The 16,339-nt window shown below is 45.9% G+C and overlaps 1 protein-coding gene across 1 annotated transcript in view; it reads left to right on the top strand.

Annotated features, from left to right (window-relative positions):
• Positions 1-16,339, top strand: part of IGDCC4 (immunoglobulin superfamily DCC subclass member 4) — a 121,213-nt gene that overhangs the window by 67,281 nt on the left and 37,593 nt on the right. Inside the window, exons 3-5 of the mRNA XM_088452745.1 lie at positions 4,434-4,575; positions 8,381-8,514; positions 12,056-12,190. Coding sequence (XP_088308871.1) covers positions 4,434-4,575; positions 8,381-8,514; positions 12,056-12,190 — 411 coding nt within the window. The remainder of the gene's footprint in view (positions 1-4,433; positions 4,576-8,380; positions 8,515-12,055; positions 12,191-16,339) is intronic.

The following is a 16,339-nucleotide window of genomic DNA, read 5'->3' as shown; positions in this document are numbered from 1 at the left end:
TTCCCACACTTTTTCATTGCCTCCTGTTATAACATTGCATCCAATTACCCCTGCCTCCTCTTATCTCATTGCCTCCAATTACCCCTGCCTCCTCTTATCCAATTCGCTTACTGTGTTTCTGCTTCCTCTTATCCCATTGCCTTCTTTTATCCCATTGCCTTCACTTATCTCTGCCTCCTCATCCCATTGCCTTCACTTACTGTATCTCTGCCTCCTCTTATGCCACTTCCTCCTCTTATCCCATTGCCTCCTCTTATCTCTGCCTCCTCTAATTCCATTGCCTCGTCTTATCCCATTGCCTTCTTATCTCTGCCTCCTCTTATCCCATTGCCTACTTTTATCCCATTGCCTCCTCTTATGCTGTTGACTTCTCTTATCCCAATGCCTCCTCTTATCCCATTGCCTCCTCTTATCCCATGGGTTGCATCCTCTTATCCCATTGCCTCCTCTTATCTCTGCCTCTTATCACTGTCTCCTCTTATCCCATTGCCTCCTCGTATACCTGTCTCCTCTTATCCCATTGCATCCTCGTATACCTGTCTCCTCTTATACCTGTCTCCTCTTATCCCATTGGCTCATCTTATGCTATTACCTCCTCTTATCCCATTGCCTCCTTTTATCCCTGCCTCCTCTTATCCCATTGGCTCATCTTATGCTATAACCTCCTCTTATCCCATTGCCTCCTCTTATACCTGTCTCCTCTTATCCCATTGGCTCATCTTATGCTATTACCTCCTCTTATCCCATTGCCTCTTTTTCTCACTGCCTCCTCTTATCCCATTGTCTCCTCTTATCCCATTGCCTCCTCTCATACCTGTCTCCTCTTATCCCATTGGCTCATCTTATGCTATTACCTCCTCTTATCCCATTGTCTCCTCTTATACCTGTCTCCTCTTATCCCATTGGCTCATCTTATGCTATTACCTCCTCTTATCCCATTGCCTCCTCTTATACCTGTCTCCTCTTATCCCATTGGCTCATCTTATGCTATTACCTCCTCTTATCCCATTGTCTCCTTTTATCCCTGCCTCCTCTTATCCCATTGGCTCATCTTATGCTATTACCTCCTCTTATACCTGTCTCCTCTTATCCCATTGGCTCATCTTATGCTATTACCTCCTCTTATCCCATTGCCTCCTCTTATCCCATTGTCTCCTCTTATCCCATTGTTTCCTCTTATCCCATTGTCTCCTCTTATATCTGTCTCCTCTTATCCCATTGCATCTTCTTATACCTGTCTCCAAAAACTTTGCCAATAATACATGTGAACAAAAGAGCACTAAAAAATTATTATTATTTATTTAAAATCATGGGGTTAGGATCTTGCACACAGCACCTTCTGTTAATATGGTTGATGGTGATAGTAACAAGTTTCAATAAAACTAAAACCTTCTTTCTCCTGAACAATACACTTGGCGATTAACTCACTTATATGCTAAATGGTGCTTTTACACATTTGGGCCTAAGGTACAGATGTGTCCTCATACATCTAGCCTTTATACGCCATATGGCGCGAGACGGAGACACTCCATCCTAGGGGGGAGCATACTGAATAGTACTTTTCTTTACATTTTGTGTCTTACACACATCACAGATGCAGCAATATACCACTCACAATGTACTACAGCGCTGGGCTGTGTCATTAACCCCACTGAAATTAGCTTTACACACGTACAAAGTTGCAGATTTAGCACAACAGAACTTGGCGTGAGAGAAAGCTGTGGACGCTCACTTTGTAGCCCTTTTTACACAGATTCAAACTAGAGATGAGCGGTTCGGATTCTGTGGAATCCGAACCGCTCCGAACATTGGGGATCCGAGTCCACCCGAACCCTGTTCGGGTGTTCACCGCCTGACTCGGATCCCCGTTCGGGGCCGAACGGCGGCCGCCTGATGTCGGATTCTCACTAGAGAATCCGACATCAGGGCTCCTATTGTGTAGGGCAGAGCGCAGTGATAGCACTCTGCCTACACAGACACAGACACACAGCCGCCAGCGGCAGCTGTGTGTTTGTCACAGCAGCCAATGAGAGTCACACAGACTCTCATTGGCTGCTGTACGGAGGGAGCCGGCTGGAGCTCACACATGAGCTCCGTTTTCCGGCTCCCTCCGCAGCGTGTGACAGCAGAGCGGACGGCGCGGGGAATCAGGTAAGTTTTATTTATTTATTTTTTTTACTTGTCAAAAGTCCGGGGGCGCTACTGGGGGGGTCTGCTACTGGGGGGGCCTGCTACTGGGGGGGGCTATACTACTGGGGGGGTCTGCTACTGGGGGTCCATACTATTGAGGGGCCTGCTACTGGGGGGGGTCTGCTACTGGGGGGGGTCTGCTACTGGGCGTCCATACTACTGAGGGGCCTGCTACTGGGGGGGGCTATGCTACTGGGGGGGGTTTGCTACTGGGGGGGCCATACTACTGGGGGGGGCTTACTACTACTGGGGGGGGATACTACTGGGGGGGCTTACTACTACTGGGGGGGCCATACTACAGGGGGGGCCATATTACAGGGGGGGCTACTACTGGGGCAGCCTACTACTGAGGGGGGCCTGCTACTGGGGGCAGCCTACTACTGGGGGGGGCATACTACTGGGGGGCTATACTACTGGGGGGCCATACTACTGGGGGGGCTGCTACTGGGGGGCATACTACGGGGGGGGCTGCTAAAGGGGGGCATACTACTGGGTGGCATGCTAATGGGGAGCATACTACTGGGGGGGCCTGCTAATGGGGGGCATACTACTGGGGGGCATTCTACTGGGGGCACTGCATAGGGGACCCTACTACTAAGGGGACTGCATAGGGGGCACCACTGCTGGGGGCATTGTGTAAAGAACACCGCTACTGTGGGCATTGTGTAAAAGGGGCACTACTGTGGGCATTGTGTAAAAGGGGCACTACTGTGTGTCGTAACATAAATAAGAGACACTACTTTATGGTGTAATGTGAATCAGGCCCTACGTGCGGTGTAATGTGAATAAGATTGTGCACTGTGACTCCTTGGGCCGTAGCCCACTATGTAAACAAGTACTGTGACTCTGCTGGCCGTACCCCACTGGGTGGGTGCACTACTTTTCATTTCTGCCACTGCTGTGTGGCAATGTGTCATAGATGTGCTTTATACTGTGGTGTCTGCGTCGTTGTGCCGCTGCTCTGTCGCTTAGGAACCAGTCAGCTCACTGCAACCTTTGGCCAATAATGTTGAAAACAATATTATGAGCTGTTATATGGTCTAAATTGACTGGAAATTAATGTTATTGAGGTTAATAATACTCTAGGAAGAAAAAAAAGACCAATTTATGTGATTTTAGCTTTTTTTGTAAATTTTTGTAAAAAAATCCAAATCCAAATCCAAAGCCAGTCACCGCAGTTTGGCAAATCCAAATCCAAATCCAAAGCCGGACGACGAATTAGAACCAAATCCAAATCCAAATCCGGCAAAAATGGTCCGGCGCACATCCCTAATTCAAACTCAGTCACACACAGATGTAAAAATGTTGCACATCAGATTGATCAGTGTAATCTAGCAATGTACTTTTGTCGCTCCATGATGTTTTATTTATGCAACTAAGAAGCACATTTTGTGTGAGAAAAATTCTCGGTGGGGCCAAGGTGCCAGGGGCCCGGCAAGCCGATCGAGGCTATTTGGCCTAACTGAGGGGGTCATTCAGACCCGCTCGCGAGCGCAGGATGCTCGCAAGCGGGTCGATGTTGCCCCACTGCGCATGCGCACGATGGAGGGAGCTCCGTTGTGCGCATGCGCGAGACCCGGATAGCGACGGGCTCTCCGTCGCTCCGGGTCTCGCACCAAAGGGGGTGTGCTGTCGATGTTGATTGACAGCACGCCCCCTTTGGTGGGCGTGCCGGGGGCGTGGCTGCCAGACGGAGGCGTTCCCATGGGAACGCCTACCGTCTGAAGCCGGCCCCACTGACATCACTAGTGAGGTCAGTGTGAGTGATTTTGGCTCTGATAGAGCCAAAATCACTCCAGGGCTTGCGGCAGCGAGACTCTACCGCAGGGTCTCCGTCGCAAGCCCGATGGTCGTGATGGTCTTGACCATCGCGACCATCATCATGGACGGTCGCATAAGCTGTGGGTGGTCACCCACAGCTATGCGAGCGTCCAGGAGGACGCTCCATTTTCATGGAGGAGGGCCCTGATTCAGAGCGAGCGCTCTGGTCAGAGCGTTCGGCTCTGAATCTGGCCCTGAAGCCATAGTGTATAAGGTCACATGTGATTACCTCACTTGCCTAGCCCATGATCCAGCTTAGATGATAACGAGGTTTCCATTTGTGATGACTATGTTGGTATGATGTAGGGTTTAGTCTGTAAAAGCTGGCAAAGGTTACTTACCCATAATGCAAACAGCTTTCACTCAGATTAGTGCTCAATTTTTATACCTGTGCTTTACTATGTTATTGTGTGTCTCCCAAGGGCTACCGTCCTTCCACCTGCACCCTAAACCTCAAGTGGTGTTGCAGAACCGCCTGGTGAGGTTTGAGTGCGGCATCGATGGGTCGCCACCTCCACAGATCACATGGCAGAGAGACAAGTCTCTGCTCCCTGTCAGTGATAGGTAAGTAAATCATACTACAAATGTTCTGGCATAAGAAGAAGCAGTTATAGGACTCAGCTTGTACTAATAATCTGGGGAAAGAGGCTTTGATAGTTCAGTCTCTCACTCCATTGCACTATAACCTGCAATTACTATATATGAGTTATATCTTTGACTCTGATGGTGCCCTGTGGACATAAGCCCTGGACATCGACCACATGTGAACTTCACAGTTTATTTGCCTAACTCAAAATATCGTTTTTCCTTAAATGTTCACAAATACAGCTCAATAATTGCTGCCTTAATTCAATGACAGGCTTAATGGGCTTCTCAGATTGCTGTCCTCACTAACATCACATGGGCATCAGACGAAGTGCTGAGGAATTGTGGCCGGTAGTGTATGTATTGATTTTGCAGTGGTAGCACTGCAGTGTGCAAAGATAGAGGCATCTAACATGGGCAGACCAGTGCCTCAATGTCTGTAGGATTTGGAAATTAATGTATGTACTTCATGCTGGCACAATGATATGGTAGCAGGGAAAGATGAACACGTGCCCCTGGCAGCACACAACCCGAACATATAAAGTACTCTCCGAGCATTAGATGAGCTGTTGTTTACAGTCTCAGGGCCTGATTCACTACCGATCGCAACTGCGATTGCAATAGCTTTTACGTACGCAGTTCAATTGCGATTGTATGCTAATCCATTGCGATCGCTATGCCGCCACAGCACACCATAAGGATGCCCACTTTACCTTACACACAGCTGTAAGGTTTAGCAAGACTGCAAAACCATTGGTACAATCGAGTACCATCGCTTGCTCACGCACACTTGCACAAGTTCAGACCTTACTCAGAAATTGCTAACTTCAGCACACGCTATGAGGCCTCAGGCTGCGTAAGGCATTGCAGTGGATGATATCTGCACACCCCTGCAATGGCATTCAAACACACTGGCACGCCTGCGTTTCGCCGACCACCCCCACGTCACGTCCAACAAACGGCACTTCCTGTCAATCACTCTGCGTAGTCATACAAAGTACGCAACAATCAGTTGATTGCGTGCGTAATCATAGTTGCGATCGGTTATGAATCAGGCCCTCAGTGAAAAGACAATACATTCTTGCAAACATTTGAATACATTTGTCAGTACACTTTTAGCTGCATCTATGCACAGCACAGTCAATGTCTTGGGAAACATAAGGCATCCAAACATCAGAGCATAATAATTAGACCCATTCCTAATGCTGAAATTCAGTGTTCCCAACATTCCGTTCTGTGCCCTAAATTCACGTCTCCCAAGAGCCTTTATTCACCTCCATTGGGAATATCCCGGCTTCAGTGTCTCTAGAAACAGTTTCTTCAATTCCTTAGTATATTCTTTGAGACTATTTCTTAATCCCCTTTGCTTTTTGGGTGTTATTTCTTGTTCATAGAATTCAGTTATTTCCTAGTTGTCTGAAATGGTTCTACCAAGTTATTGTCATACTAATGTTACTGCAGGTTGAGTCTCCCATATACAAAATGCTTGGGCCCAGAAGTATTTTGGATATCGGATTTTTCCGTATTTTGGAATATTTGCATACCATAATGAGATTTCTAGGGAATGGGACTTAAGTCTAAACACAGAATGCTGTTTCATATACACCTTATACCAAAGGTTCCCAAACGTGGTCCTCAAGGCACCCCCACAGTTCAGGTTTTAGAGATATCCATGATTGAGTTCAGGTGGTTAAATCAAATTGACTGAGGTACTAATTAAACCACCTGTGTTCAACCATGGATATCTCGTAAACATGAACTGTTGGGGAGCTTTGCGGACCGTGTTTGGGAACCTCTGCCTTATACACATAGCCTGAAGGTTATTTTATACAATATTTTTAATACTTTTGTGCATCAAACAGAGGACCTCATTCAGAGTCAGTCGAAGCGGCCGCACGGTAGTACGCCACCGATGTTCGCTATACTGCGCATGTGTAAAGTTCGCAATGCGCGTGCGCAAACTAGCCGCTACGATCAGAAATTTCTCTCTCCTTGAACACAGCCAGTTCAGTAGTTTGAGTGACATATTGAGTCGTTTGTGGGTGGTAACAGGGGAAGGTGCTTGAAAACGGGGGAGTGGAGATCCGAACGCAGGTGTGCCTAATTATGTGAACGGCGTTTTATGGGAGTGCATACGGTTTATGGGAGTGCATAATTAACAAAGTAGCGTAATGGCACATGTGACATGGGAGGTTTTTACACTGACATGATCGTAGAGCTTAAGAGAGGGTATGGTCAACCTTAAGCTCTACGACCAGTTCCGATGGTTCCCAATGGACTCGATTAATCCTTATATGCCCGGAGATGACGTGCAATGCGTACGAGAAGGGGGGCGTATTTTCTTGAATTCCGGCCGCTTCCTCCCCTTGGTCGGCCAGCTACCGATCCGAACTTAGGGACGCAACTTGCGAGGGAATCATTTGCATATCCGGCCCCTTTTCCCGTACGACCGTGCGGCCACTTCGACCGACTCTGAATGAGGTCCTGAGTTTGTTGTGTACATATGCAAAATTCATTTTTGTTTCATATATACCTTATGCACACAGCCTAAGGTCATTTTATACAATATGTTTAATAATTTTGTGCCTTAAATAAAGTTTGTGTATATTGAACCATCAGAAAGCACTGAAAGGTGTCACTATCTCAGTCGTGCTCAAAAAATTCCATATTTCAGAATATTCCTTATTTCTGAATATTTGGATATGGAAGACTCATCCTGTACCATAATAATAATTTATCTTTGAGTAAAAATAGTGATATTTAAGTTATAATTTCCCCAACTAGCATACCCTTTTCTTATTGGCTTTTCTCGACCTTTCGCTAGTGTATTCTTCATTCCGTGGCTACATTTTAATACTTCTGTGTTATTCTGTTTTAATAAAAATGGAAGTATGTGGTGCAATAGTAGGGGCAGATGCTGGGATCTGGTGACCCTGTGAGGCTGAGTTGAGTGTAAGTTGGTTTGGCAATGTATTGGCTCACTGTGCATGCTCTGGAGCGGCGCTAGGGAAGCCAATCCCGGACATTTCGAGTCCCAAAAATACCCAGGATTATAATCATTAAATCCTGGGCGGGGTATTACGGAATTCAAAACACACTGTGGACTGGGGCAGTGGGATGATACTTACCTTCTCAGTCACATTATCCGGTCTTCCCAGGCTCTCCCAGCTGCCCGTATCTGCCCATGGAGTTCCATGCAGTTGCTCTCAGTCACTGATAGGCTGGGAGCGCACTGCTCTGTGTCATCATCACTGTGCAGCGTACTCCCAGCCAATCAGTGACTGAGAGCAACCGCATCACAAGACTCCAATGACTATGGTAAGTGAAAGGGGATGGGGAGGAAGGAGAGGGATACCAGGGGGGCTTAGCACCAGTCCCAAAGTATAATGTGAAAGTACAAGGTGAAAATAAGGTGCGATAGGCAGCTATGGTATATGAGAGAAGGAAGAACCTCGGCACAACCCAACCTGCTCTGCACTTCCCTGGAACGATGACACAGTGTATTGCTGGAGGGATGGCACATGTCCAAAGGTCCTTATGTTGCAGTGTGATAATATTCCAGATTGCTGCTATCCAGATCTTACTCTTTAATTAAAGCAAGCCATTAGCTGCATAGACAGAGCTGGTGTTACAGTATATAGTGAAATAGAAATAGTATGAGTATGACAGCCCAGGGAATATTAATAACAGCTTCAGTTTATGAGCAATGGCACCCCAAAAAGGTATTGTGACCTTTGGTGTAGGCCCCTATTCTGTCTATCAGATGTTCTATGCTTTGTTTTAGGTTCATCAACCTTCCTTCCGGGGTTTTGCAGATCTCTGGGGTCCAGCCGGAGGACATGGGATTATACCGCTGTGTGGCCAACAACTCACTGGGCACCAGGTACAGCAATGAGGCTCAGCTGTCTGTAGAGAAAGGTAATTGTCAGCCCTGTAAGAATTCTTTAAACTCATATGTGAATATCTATTTAGTGATAAGCGGGAAAGAAATTTCGCCAGTCTGTTGATGGGACATTTTACTCAGGGGCATAACTCATACCAGGAGCCAAGAGGCAAGCTAGACGATGCTGCCTCCCTCCTCTGCTCACATTAACTACCAACACCCCAGTCCATGCAGCACTCACACGGAGGACCTCATTCAGAGTCGGTCGAAGCGGCCGCACGGTCGTACACGAAAAGGGGCCGTATATGCAAATGATTCCCTCGCAAGTTGCGTCCCTAAGTTCGGATCGGTAGCTGGCCGACCAAGGGGAGGAAGCGGTCGGAAGACAAAAAAATACGCCCCCTTCTCGTACGCATTGCACGTCATCTCCGGGCATATAAGGATTAATCGAGACCATCGGCAACCATCGAAACTGGTCGTAGAGCTTAAGGTTGACCATACCCTCTCTTAAGCTCTACGATCATGTCAATGTAAAAACCTCCCATATCACATGTGCCATGACACTACTTTGTTAATTATGCACTCCCATAAACCGTATGCACTCCCACAAAACGTAGTTCGCATAATGAGGCATGCCTGCGTTCGGATCTCCACTCCCCCGTTTTCAAGCACCTTCCCCTGTTACCACCCACAAACGCCTCATTCTGTCACTCAAACTACCGACCTGGCTGTGTTCAAGGAGAGAGAAATTTCTGATCGTAGCGGCTAGTTTGCGCACGCGCATTGTGAACTTTACGCATGCGCAGTATAGCGAACATCGGTGGCGTACGACCGTGCGGCCGCTTCGACCGACTCTGAATGAGGTCCAGACTCCCCACATTTACTACCAACACCCTAGCAACACCCAGACACACACTTTCCTTCCCCTGCATTCACTGCCAACACCCCAGCAGTACCCAGACACACTCTCCTCCACCTGCATTCAATGCCAACACCAATGCAGCACCCAGACACACTCTCACCACTCCTCACATTCACTTACAACACCCCAGCAGCACTCAGACACACACTCTCCCCCCTGCATTCACTGGCAAAACCCCAGCAGCACCCAGACACACACTCTCCCCCTGTATTCACTTCTGACACCCAACAGCACCCAGACACATACCCTCCTAACCTGCATACACTGCACAACACCACAGCAGCAGCCAAATGTACACCCTCCCCCCTGCATTCACAGCCAACACCCCAGCAGCACCCAGACACACACTCCCCCCTCTGCATTTACTGCTAATACCCCAGAAGCAACACCCAGACACACACTCCTCCCCCACTACCAACACCCAGCACACAAATACTACCTTTTGATGATCAGGGTCTTCCGTTCTTGCTATTTGCAGCTCCCACAGCAGAGGCAAGTCCCACGCATGCTCTCTAGCCTCTGTCCTGCCCCTTTTATTTACATTGGTGCAGGTTTCCTTGCTGGAGATCCGTCCCTTTTTTTTTATTTTATTTTTTATCATTCCCGGGATTGCATTCGCTCTTATTATTAACTACTGTTACATAGTATACCATATGTTGCCACTTGGTTGTTATATTTTTTATTTGCATATTAGCTTGTGGTTTTAAGATTTACTGCTGCCATATGGTAGTTCATTGTGATTCAGATATACAATTGGATCATACTCAATTTTCCTTTTCTGAGAACATTATTACGTGATTATATAAAAAAAATATTTTTATAAAATATTTATTATAATTTTTGTGTGATTACTGTTGGGTGACACCAAAACAGCAGAGCTGCTTGTGTTATTTTGGTGTCATGCTCCGGAGCGCTTGGCAAGCCCCCAACGTGAAGAAAGGGGGCAAGACACGGCATGTCCCCAAAACGGGACAAAAGAAGGGGACAGATACGAGGCCAAGCCATCTTTCGGGTGCAGACACAAGGGATCTAGAGGTGCTGCACCGGGTGTCACCACCCGTTGAGTGGATCTGTCCATAAACATTTTTGTCCAAGGATGAAATGTCTTTTTTCTTAAGTACTGATAAACTTACCTTTTCTCTTATTTTGTATAGAACATGCAGTTCTCTCTATCTGTTTGTGGATCTTTTTATTTAATATTTATCTAATTTAAGTATTTGCAACTACCAAGTAGTAGAGTGTCCCTGAAAATAATCTTCAAATGTTGCCAACTGTGGGGCTGATTCACTACGGAATGCAATATTGCGTACGCACGCTGTTCAACTGCGATCGCAATGCAAACTAGGCACTACATAAGGACGCCCACTTTACATTGCACACATCCATAAAACTCATCAGAATAGTGAAACTACGGCGTGCGAATGCACTTGCATGTCTGCTTTTCCTCGTCCGCCCCCCCCGACTCCACCCACAAACGGTGCTTCCTGTCAATCTGCGAGAGGTCTGTATAGCCTCTGCAATTGCAGTCCCGATCGCAATAGCTAGTTTGCGTACGTGCAGTGCGATGCATGCGCAGAACGCAACAATCGGCCGATTGCGTGCGCATTAGCACCTGCGTTCTTTGCTGAATCAGGACCTGTGTGTGTATTTTCAGAATAACAATTGGATCACAGGACTCTAAAACTTGGCAGTGTACACACTTATACAATCGTCAGACCATTCTTTGATTCCCGACCCGTTCATGCAATATTTTAAGAGTGTGTACATACCTTCGATCGTGTTTTCTTGGAAGAACACTGGTGGCAATCGATAGATCAGGTGCAGTTCAATTCTCATCCGATTCGATGGTACATAGGGCCTGATTCGGTATGGATCACAATTGCGATCGCAGCTGCATAATCACAAGCAATGAAGCTGCGAAAATATGCTAATGCCTGCCACAGCTCAGCCATCATAGAGACGCCCACTGCTGCTTTCTTACATACGTAATACCTCGCAGTCCTGCATATACATCGGTACCATCGAAGCACATCTGCCCATCATGCACAATTGCAGTAGGTCTGACCCGTCGCAGAAATTGCAAGTCTCGTCGCACGCAGTGAGTACTCAAGCTGCGTATGCCGTCGCAATGGCTAATTTATGCACGCTCATGCAACAGCGTTCAAACGGACAGGCACGCCTGTGTTTCTCCAACCACTCCTCCGCCACCAGCCCCAGACTCTCACTGCCTGTCACTCACTCTGTGATGGATTTTTATCTGCGTGCGTAATCGCAGTGCGATTGCAGTGCACACGTATTGTGGTGCATGCGCAGTACTGAACAATCGACCAATCTGCATACATAGTTGCAATGAGTTCGCTGCTGAATCAGGCCCATAATCCTCCAGCAGCAATGCCGCCTTTGTGTGTTTTCAGCAGATATTTTAGACAGATGAGTTTCCTGGATCACAGTTGATTGTAAAGGTGTGTGCGCATGAATCAGCACTTTAAACTGGACTTCCGAATAGAATTGTAATTGACAGTAAAATAGCATTATGAAAGCATGATTGTACAAGCGTGTTCCTAGCTTAAGTTCCGTAGATAGATTTCCATATAATTAGCTCTTCTTACCCATCATCTTTCCCTCAAACCTTTCTTGTCTGTGTTCCTTTGCAGATTGGAAACCATTATCTGATGAACTAAAAGTCATTACAGCACCACAGAACCTGACTGTGGAAGTGGGTCAGACAGCAGTAATGGAGTGTCTAGTCGAGGGGGATGTGACACCAATAATCTCTTGGTCTCGTCAGGGTAAGTGTTGTGCTTTGCATTCTTGGTAACTTGGACAATTATGAGATACTGGGGGCAGGGGCGTATCTATAATGGGTGCAGGGTGTGCGGGGAACACGGGCCCCTGGGTCCAGGGGGGCCCCGCACTGCACACCCTGCACCCATAATATTACTTACCTTTCCTGAGTCCCACGTCGGCGCGGGGGTCCGGTACTGTAAGACGACTGGAAAATGGCCGCGGCTATTTTCCCGTCGTTTGCGCATGCGCAGTACAGGGGAAATGGCCACCGTGGCCATTTTCCCGGTGACCTGTGCATACACTATAGACTCTGGGCACACTCTAGTGCTCAGAGTCTATAACTCCAGCGCTGGAGGCGCACAGCTCAGCCTTGGAGACTGCACACGGGCCCCCTACTCTCTAGAAACGCCCCTGACTGGGGGGGTATATTTACTAAAGTGCGGGTTTATACTTTATAGAAGTTCAGGTTTGCCCATAGGAACCAATCAGATTCTACTTATCAGTTATCTAGAAACTTCTAGAAGATAATAGCAATCTGGTTGCTATAGGCAACAATTCTACTTCTAAAAACCTGCACTTTTGTAAATATACCCCTAAGAGTCAATAGCAAAAATGCAGCACCTGCAGGGGTTTTCCTGCAGGTCCAGGATTTTTTGCTATTCATTTAGGTGCAGGGTTCTTAATTTTTTAAACTCCTGGAGGTTTTTTTTCTTAGCACCTCCAGAGCACGACCAATTTTTCCTAAAATCCATATTTTAAGGAAAAATGTTCGGGAAATGCTCTGGGACCCTGTAGGCACCCGTCCTAATAACTAATTAAACAATTGCAAGCTTCCAATTAGCTTAATTAGTTAGTAAATACTCACCTTTCGAAGTGGTGTCGAAGTGGTGTCTTCTCCCTCCAGCATCGGGACCCGGTCTTGTGTCAGTGATTGTAAGTATGTGTGAGTGTGTGTGAGCCCCCCCGGAGGCAGCAGCAGGGAGAGCTACATCTCCCAGCAGCCCCCTCCCCTCCCAGACATGGAGGGGAGATGACCGGGAGCCGTGGAGACCATCGGAGAGGTAAGTCTTTTTTTTTTTTTTCTCACACTGCATTTTTTAAAATTGAATAACAAATGGTATCGGGAGCATACCCGCGGTAATCCACAATTGGGCGCAAGGTCTGCGTGATTTTTTGCTGAGAAAACCTCGCTCCCAATTGAATTCCCCCCAAGATATTAGTTTCAGAAGAGGGGAAGCTACAGCCACTATTGGCAGTGCAAAGATCAGTAAGAAACCTTCTTATAGATATTTGTTGTTTGACATGTATGCGGTGGAAGATATACAGTATACATGATATTTGGATAGGAAGAAGTGAAACCAAACACACAAATTTTTTGTTTTATGTAATATTATTTTTATTGTACTGTTTAAATTATTGTATATTTAAAAACTCAATAAAAAAATATTGGATTAAAAAAAAGAAAAGAAACCTTCTTATAGCATGGATGACTATGTTGTGGCATCATTTGTGTATCCAACATCTCAATTATCATAAAGGAAGCCACCCCACTGTGCACAGGTTGTGTATATCACATACTCCTGCAATAGAATTCTTTGACATTTGTATTCCTTAAATATTTCAAGCCACAGAGCAAACTGTTAGTGTAGTTCTTAATACCATGTTATGGCATAAGTGCAAAGTATTAAATGGGATGCCCACCAATCCTACCACCATATTGCAATTAGCTGTCTCAGACAGTACAGGTAGAAAGCAGCATGTCCTAAGTTGCACCATGATGATGGCTGCCAGGGATGTTTGAGCCGACAGCCAGAAAAGATAAAAGCTATAAAAGACGCATAAAGATAAATTTGGAAGCTAATGAAATATATATAAAAAATCATTAAATGATGGATTTATGCACATTTTAATTTGAACAGTGAATCTTATTTGTTTATATATTTATTCTGTGTCACTAGTGGGAGCACAAACAAGATTGGATTTACTGTACATATGTGATTGAGCCATAGATGGAATAGATCAATTATTGCAATATTCAGATACTGAGTGGAATATTTACTAATGTGCGGGTTTTTAGAAGTGGAGTCGTTGTCCATAGCAACCAATCAGATTCTAGCTATTATCTTCAGAAGATGCCAGATAAATATAACCTGATTGGTTGCTATGGGCAACAACTCCACTTCTAAAAACCCGCACTATAGTAAATATAGCTCTGAGAGTAATTGTAATATAGCATACAATTAACCCTAAGAAGTAAATTTACTAAGATTCGAGTTTGGTCGAGATGACAATCTCAGGTGAGTTTAGGGATGTTTTTCAAATCGCAAATTTACTAAAGACAAACTCGGGTGAGTTTGGGAGAGAGTTCTTTAATCTCACTCGTAAAACTCGGGTGAGATCGCAAACTCGAATCTTCTCACCATCGGGAAAACTCGGAAGTACCTCCCCTGAGATCATCGGCTTGGCCATGGAGACCCTATTACCGGGTCTCCATGGCCAAAGCAGTCTCACCCCAAGCCGGTCAGGCTAAGCCAGGGATCTCAGGGGAGGTGGGGACCCCCCAAAAAAGGGGTCCCCCCTCTTCTGAAACCCCAGGCTTGGTCTGAAGCCTGGGGCTCTTCCCCGCACCCCTGGTCGGGTTGAGTCCGGTGCTGGTTTTAAATATAGGGCGACACCTAGGCAATTTTTCCCCCCCTATATTTAAAACCAGCACTGGCCCTGCAGCCAGGTGCTGTTTCCTAAATTAAGGGGGAACCCTACTCGTTTTGTTCCCTGTAATTTTTGGAACTAGGGCTGGCTGACCAGTCCGGGGCTGGTTATGCTTTTGGGGGAGGACCCTACGTAATTTTATTAAGATTTAACCCTTTTTAACAGGAATAAGACACAAGCAGCCTTCACATATCTCACTGATATGTGCAGGCTGCTAGTTTGGGAGAGTTTTGCAGATAGAAAACACTGCAATCTCGGGTGAGTAATCTCATCTAAACTTGCAACTCGGGGGAGAAATCTCTATCTGCATCGCCATCGGAAAAGTCGTTTTCACCTAAGTTCACTTCTTAGTATATTTGCAAGATGAAAAATGGGAAAATCACCAAAGATTCGGTGATGCTAATGGTGCATACACACGATCAGATTTTTCCTTCAGATATGGACGATAACGATTTAAAAATCGTTCAGTCGTTCATATCTGAAGGAAAATCGTTCATATCTGACATGCCTGAACGATGGACGATCAACGATGCGTGTTCCCGTTTGTCAGATAACGATATCTGACATCTGATGGGTTTGCAGTCAGACTTGGACGATTCCATTCATTTTAATGCAGTCAAAAATCGTTCAATCGTTCAAATCGTTCAAAACTTTGGTCAAATCATTCAAATCGTTCAATCGTTCATCTGACAAATCTGACAAGTCTGACAAATCTGACCGTGTGTACGCTCCGCAATTGAGATAAAAAAAGAAAAAACTCAACCAAACTCGAATCTTAGTAAATTTACCCCTAAGGCTTTAGGGAGTGGCGCCTTATAATAAAAGGAATATGAGATAGTATATTGGGACCAATGGCTCTAAGGAGGCCTGGATGCCTTGTCCATTCAAACATAGGGCTGCAAATGTCAGGCTAACAGATTACAGATGTGTCCTCATACACTTTTGTTTCAAGCGTCTATTTTGCGTCTTCTTTGCTGATATTTGCATCTTAGTCACAACGTGATGCGCCAAAACCTGTTCCCGAGACTGCACTGATCCATTTGATATGTGACACTTGTATATCTGTGTGCGACTGAGTCTGATTCTGAATACGAAGTGCTACCATACGGGCGCGGCTTTTTTTTTCATCAAGTTAGATTGTGCTTTGTATACAGATGCACACAGATATACAAGATATATGTACACAGACGCACACAGATATACGAGTATCACATATCACATTAATCAGTGGAATTTCCTGGAGCAGTTTTGCTGCATGTGATTGTGAGTGAAAAAGACGCAAAAAAGATGCTACATCACTTGGGGCTCTATTTACTACAATCCGCATTGGGAATGCAGATTGTAGCGTGATATTACCATTGCGAATTCAGGCAATATCACAGGGATTTACTAAAAATCCCTTGCAGGGACAGAGCTTGCGATAAAGCTCTGTCCCTGCGAAT

Source organism: Taudactylus pleione, unplaced genomic scaffold (genome assembly GCF_031769625.1).
Source record: "Taudactylus pleione unplaced genomic scaffold, aTauple2 ptg000556l, whole genome shotgun sequence".
NCBI classification, from domain to species: domain Eukaryota; kingdom Metazoa; phylum Chordata; class Amphibia; order Anura; family Myobatrachidae; genus Taudactylus; species Taudactylus pleione.
Note: the sequence above shows the minus strand (reverse complement) of the source record. Positions and strands in the feature narration are given on the sequence as shown.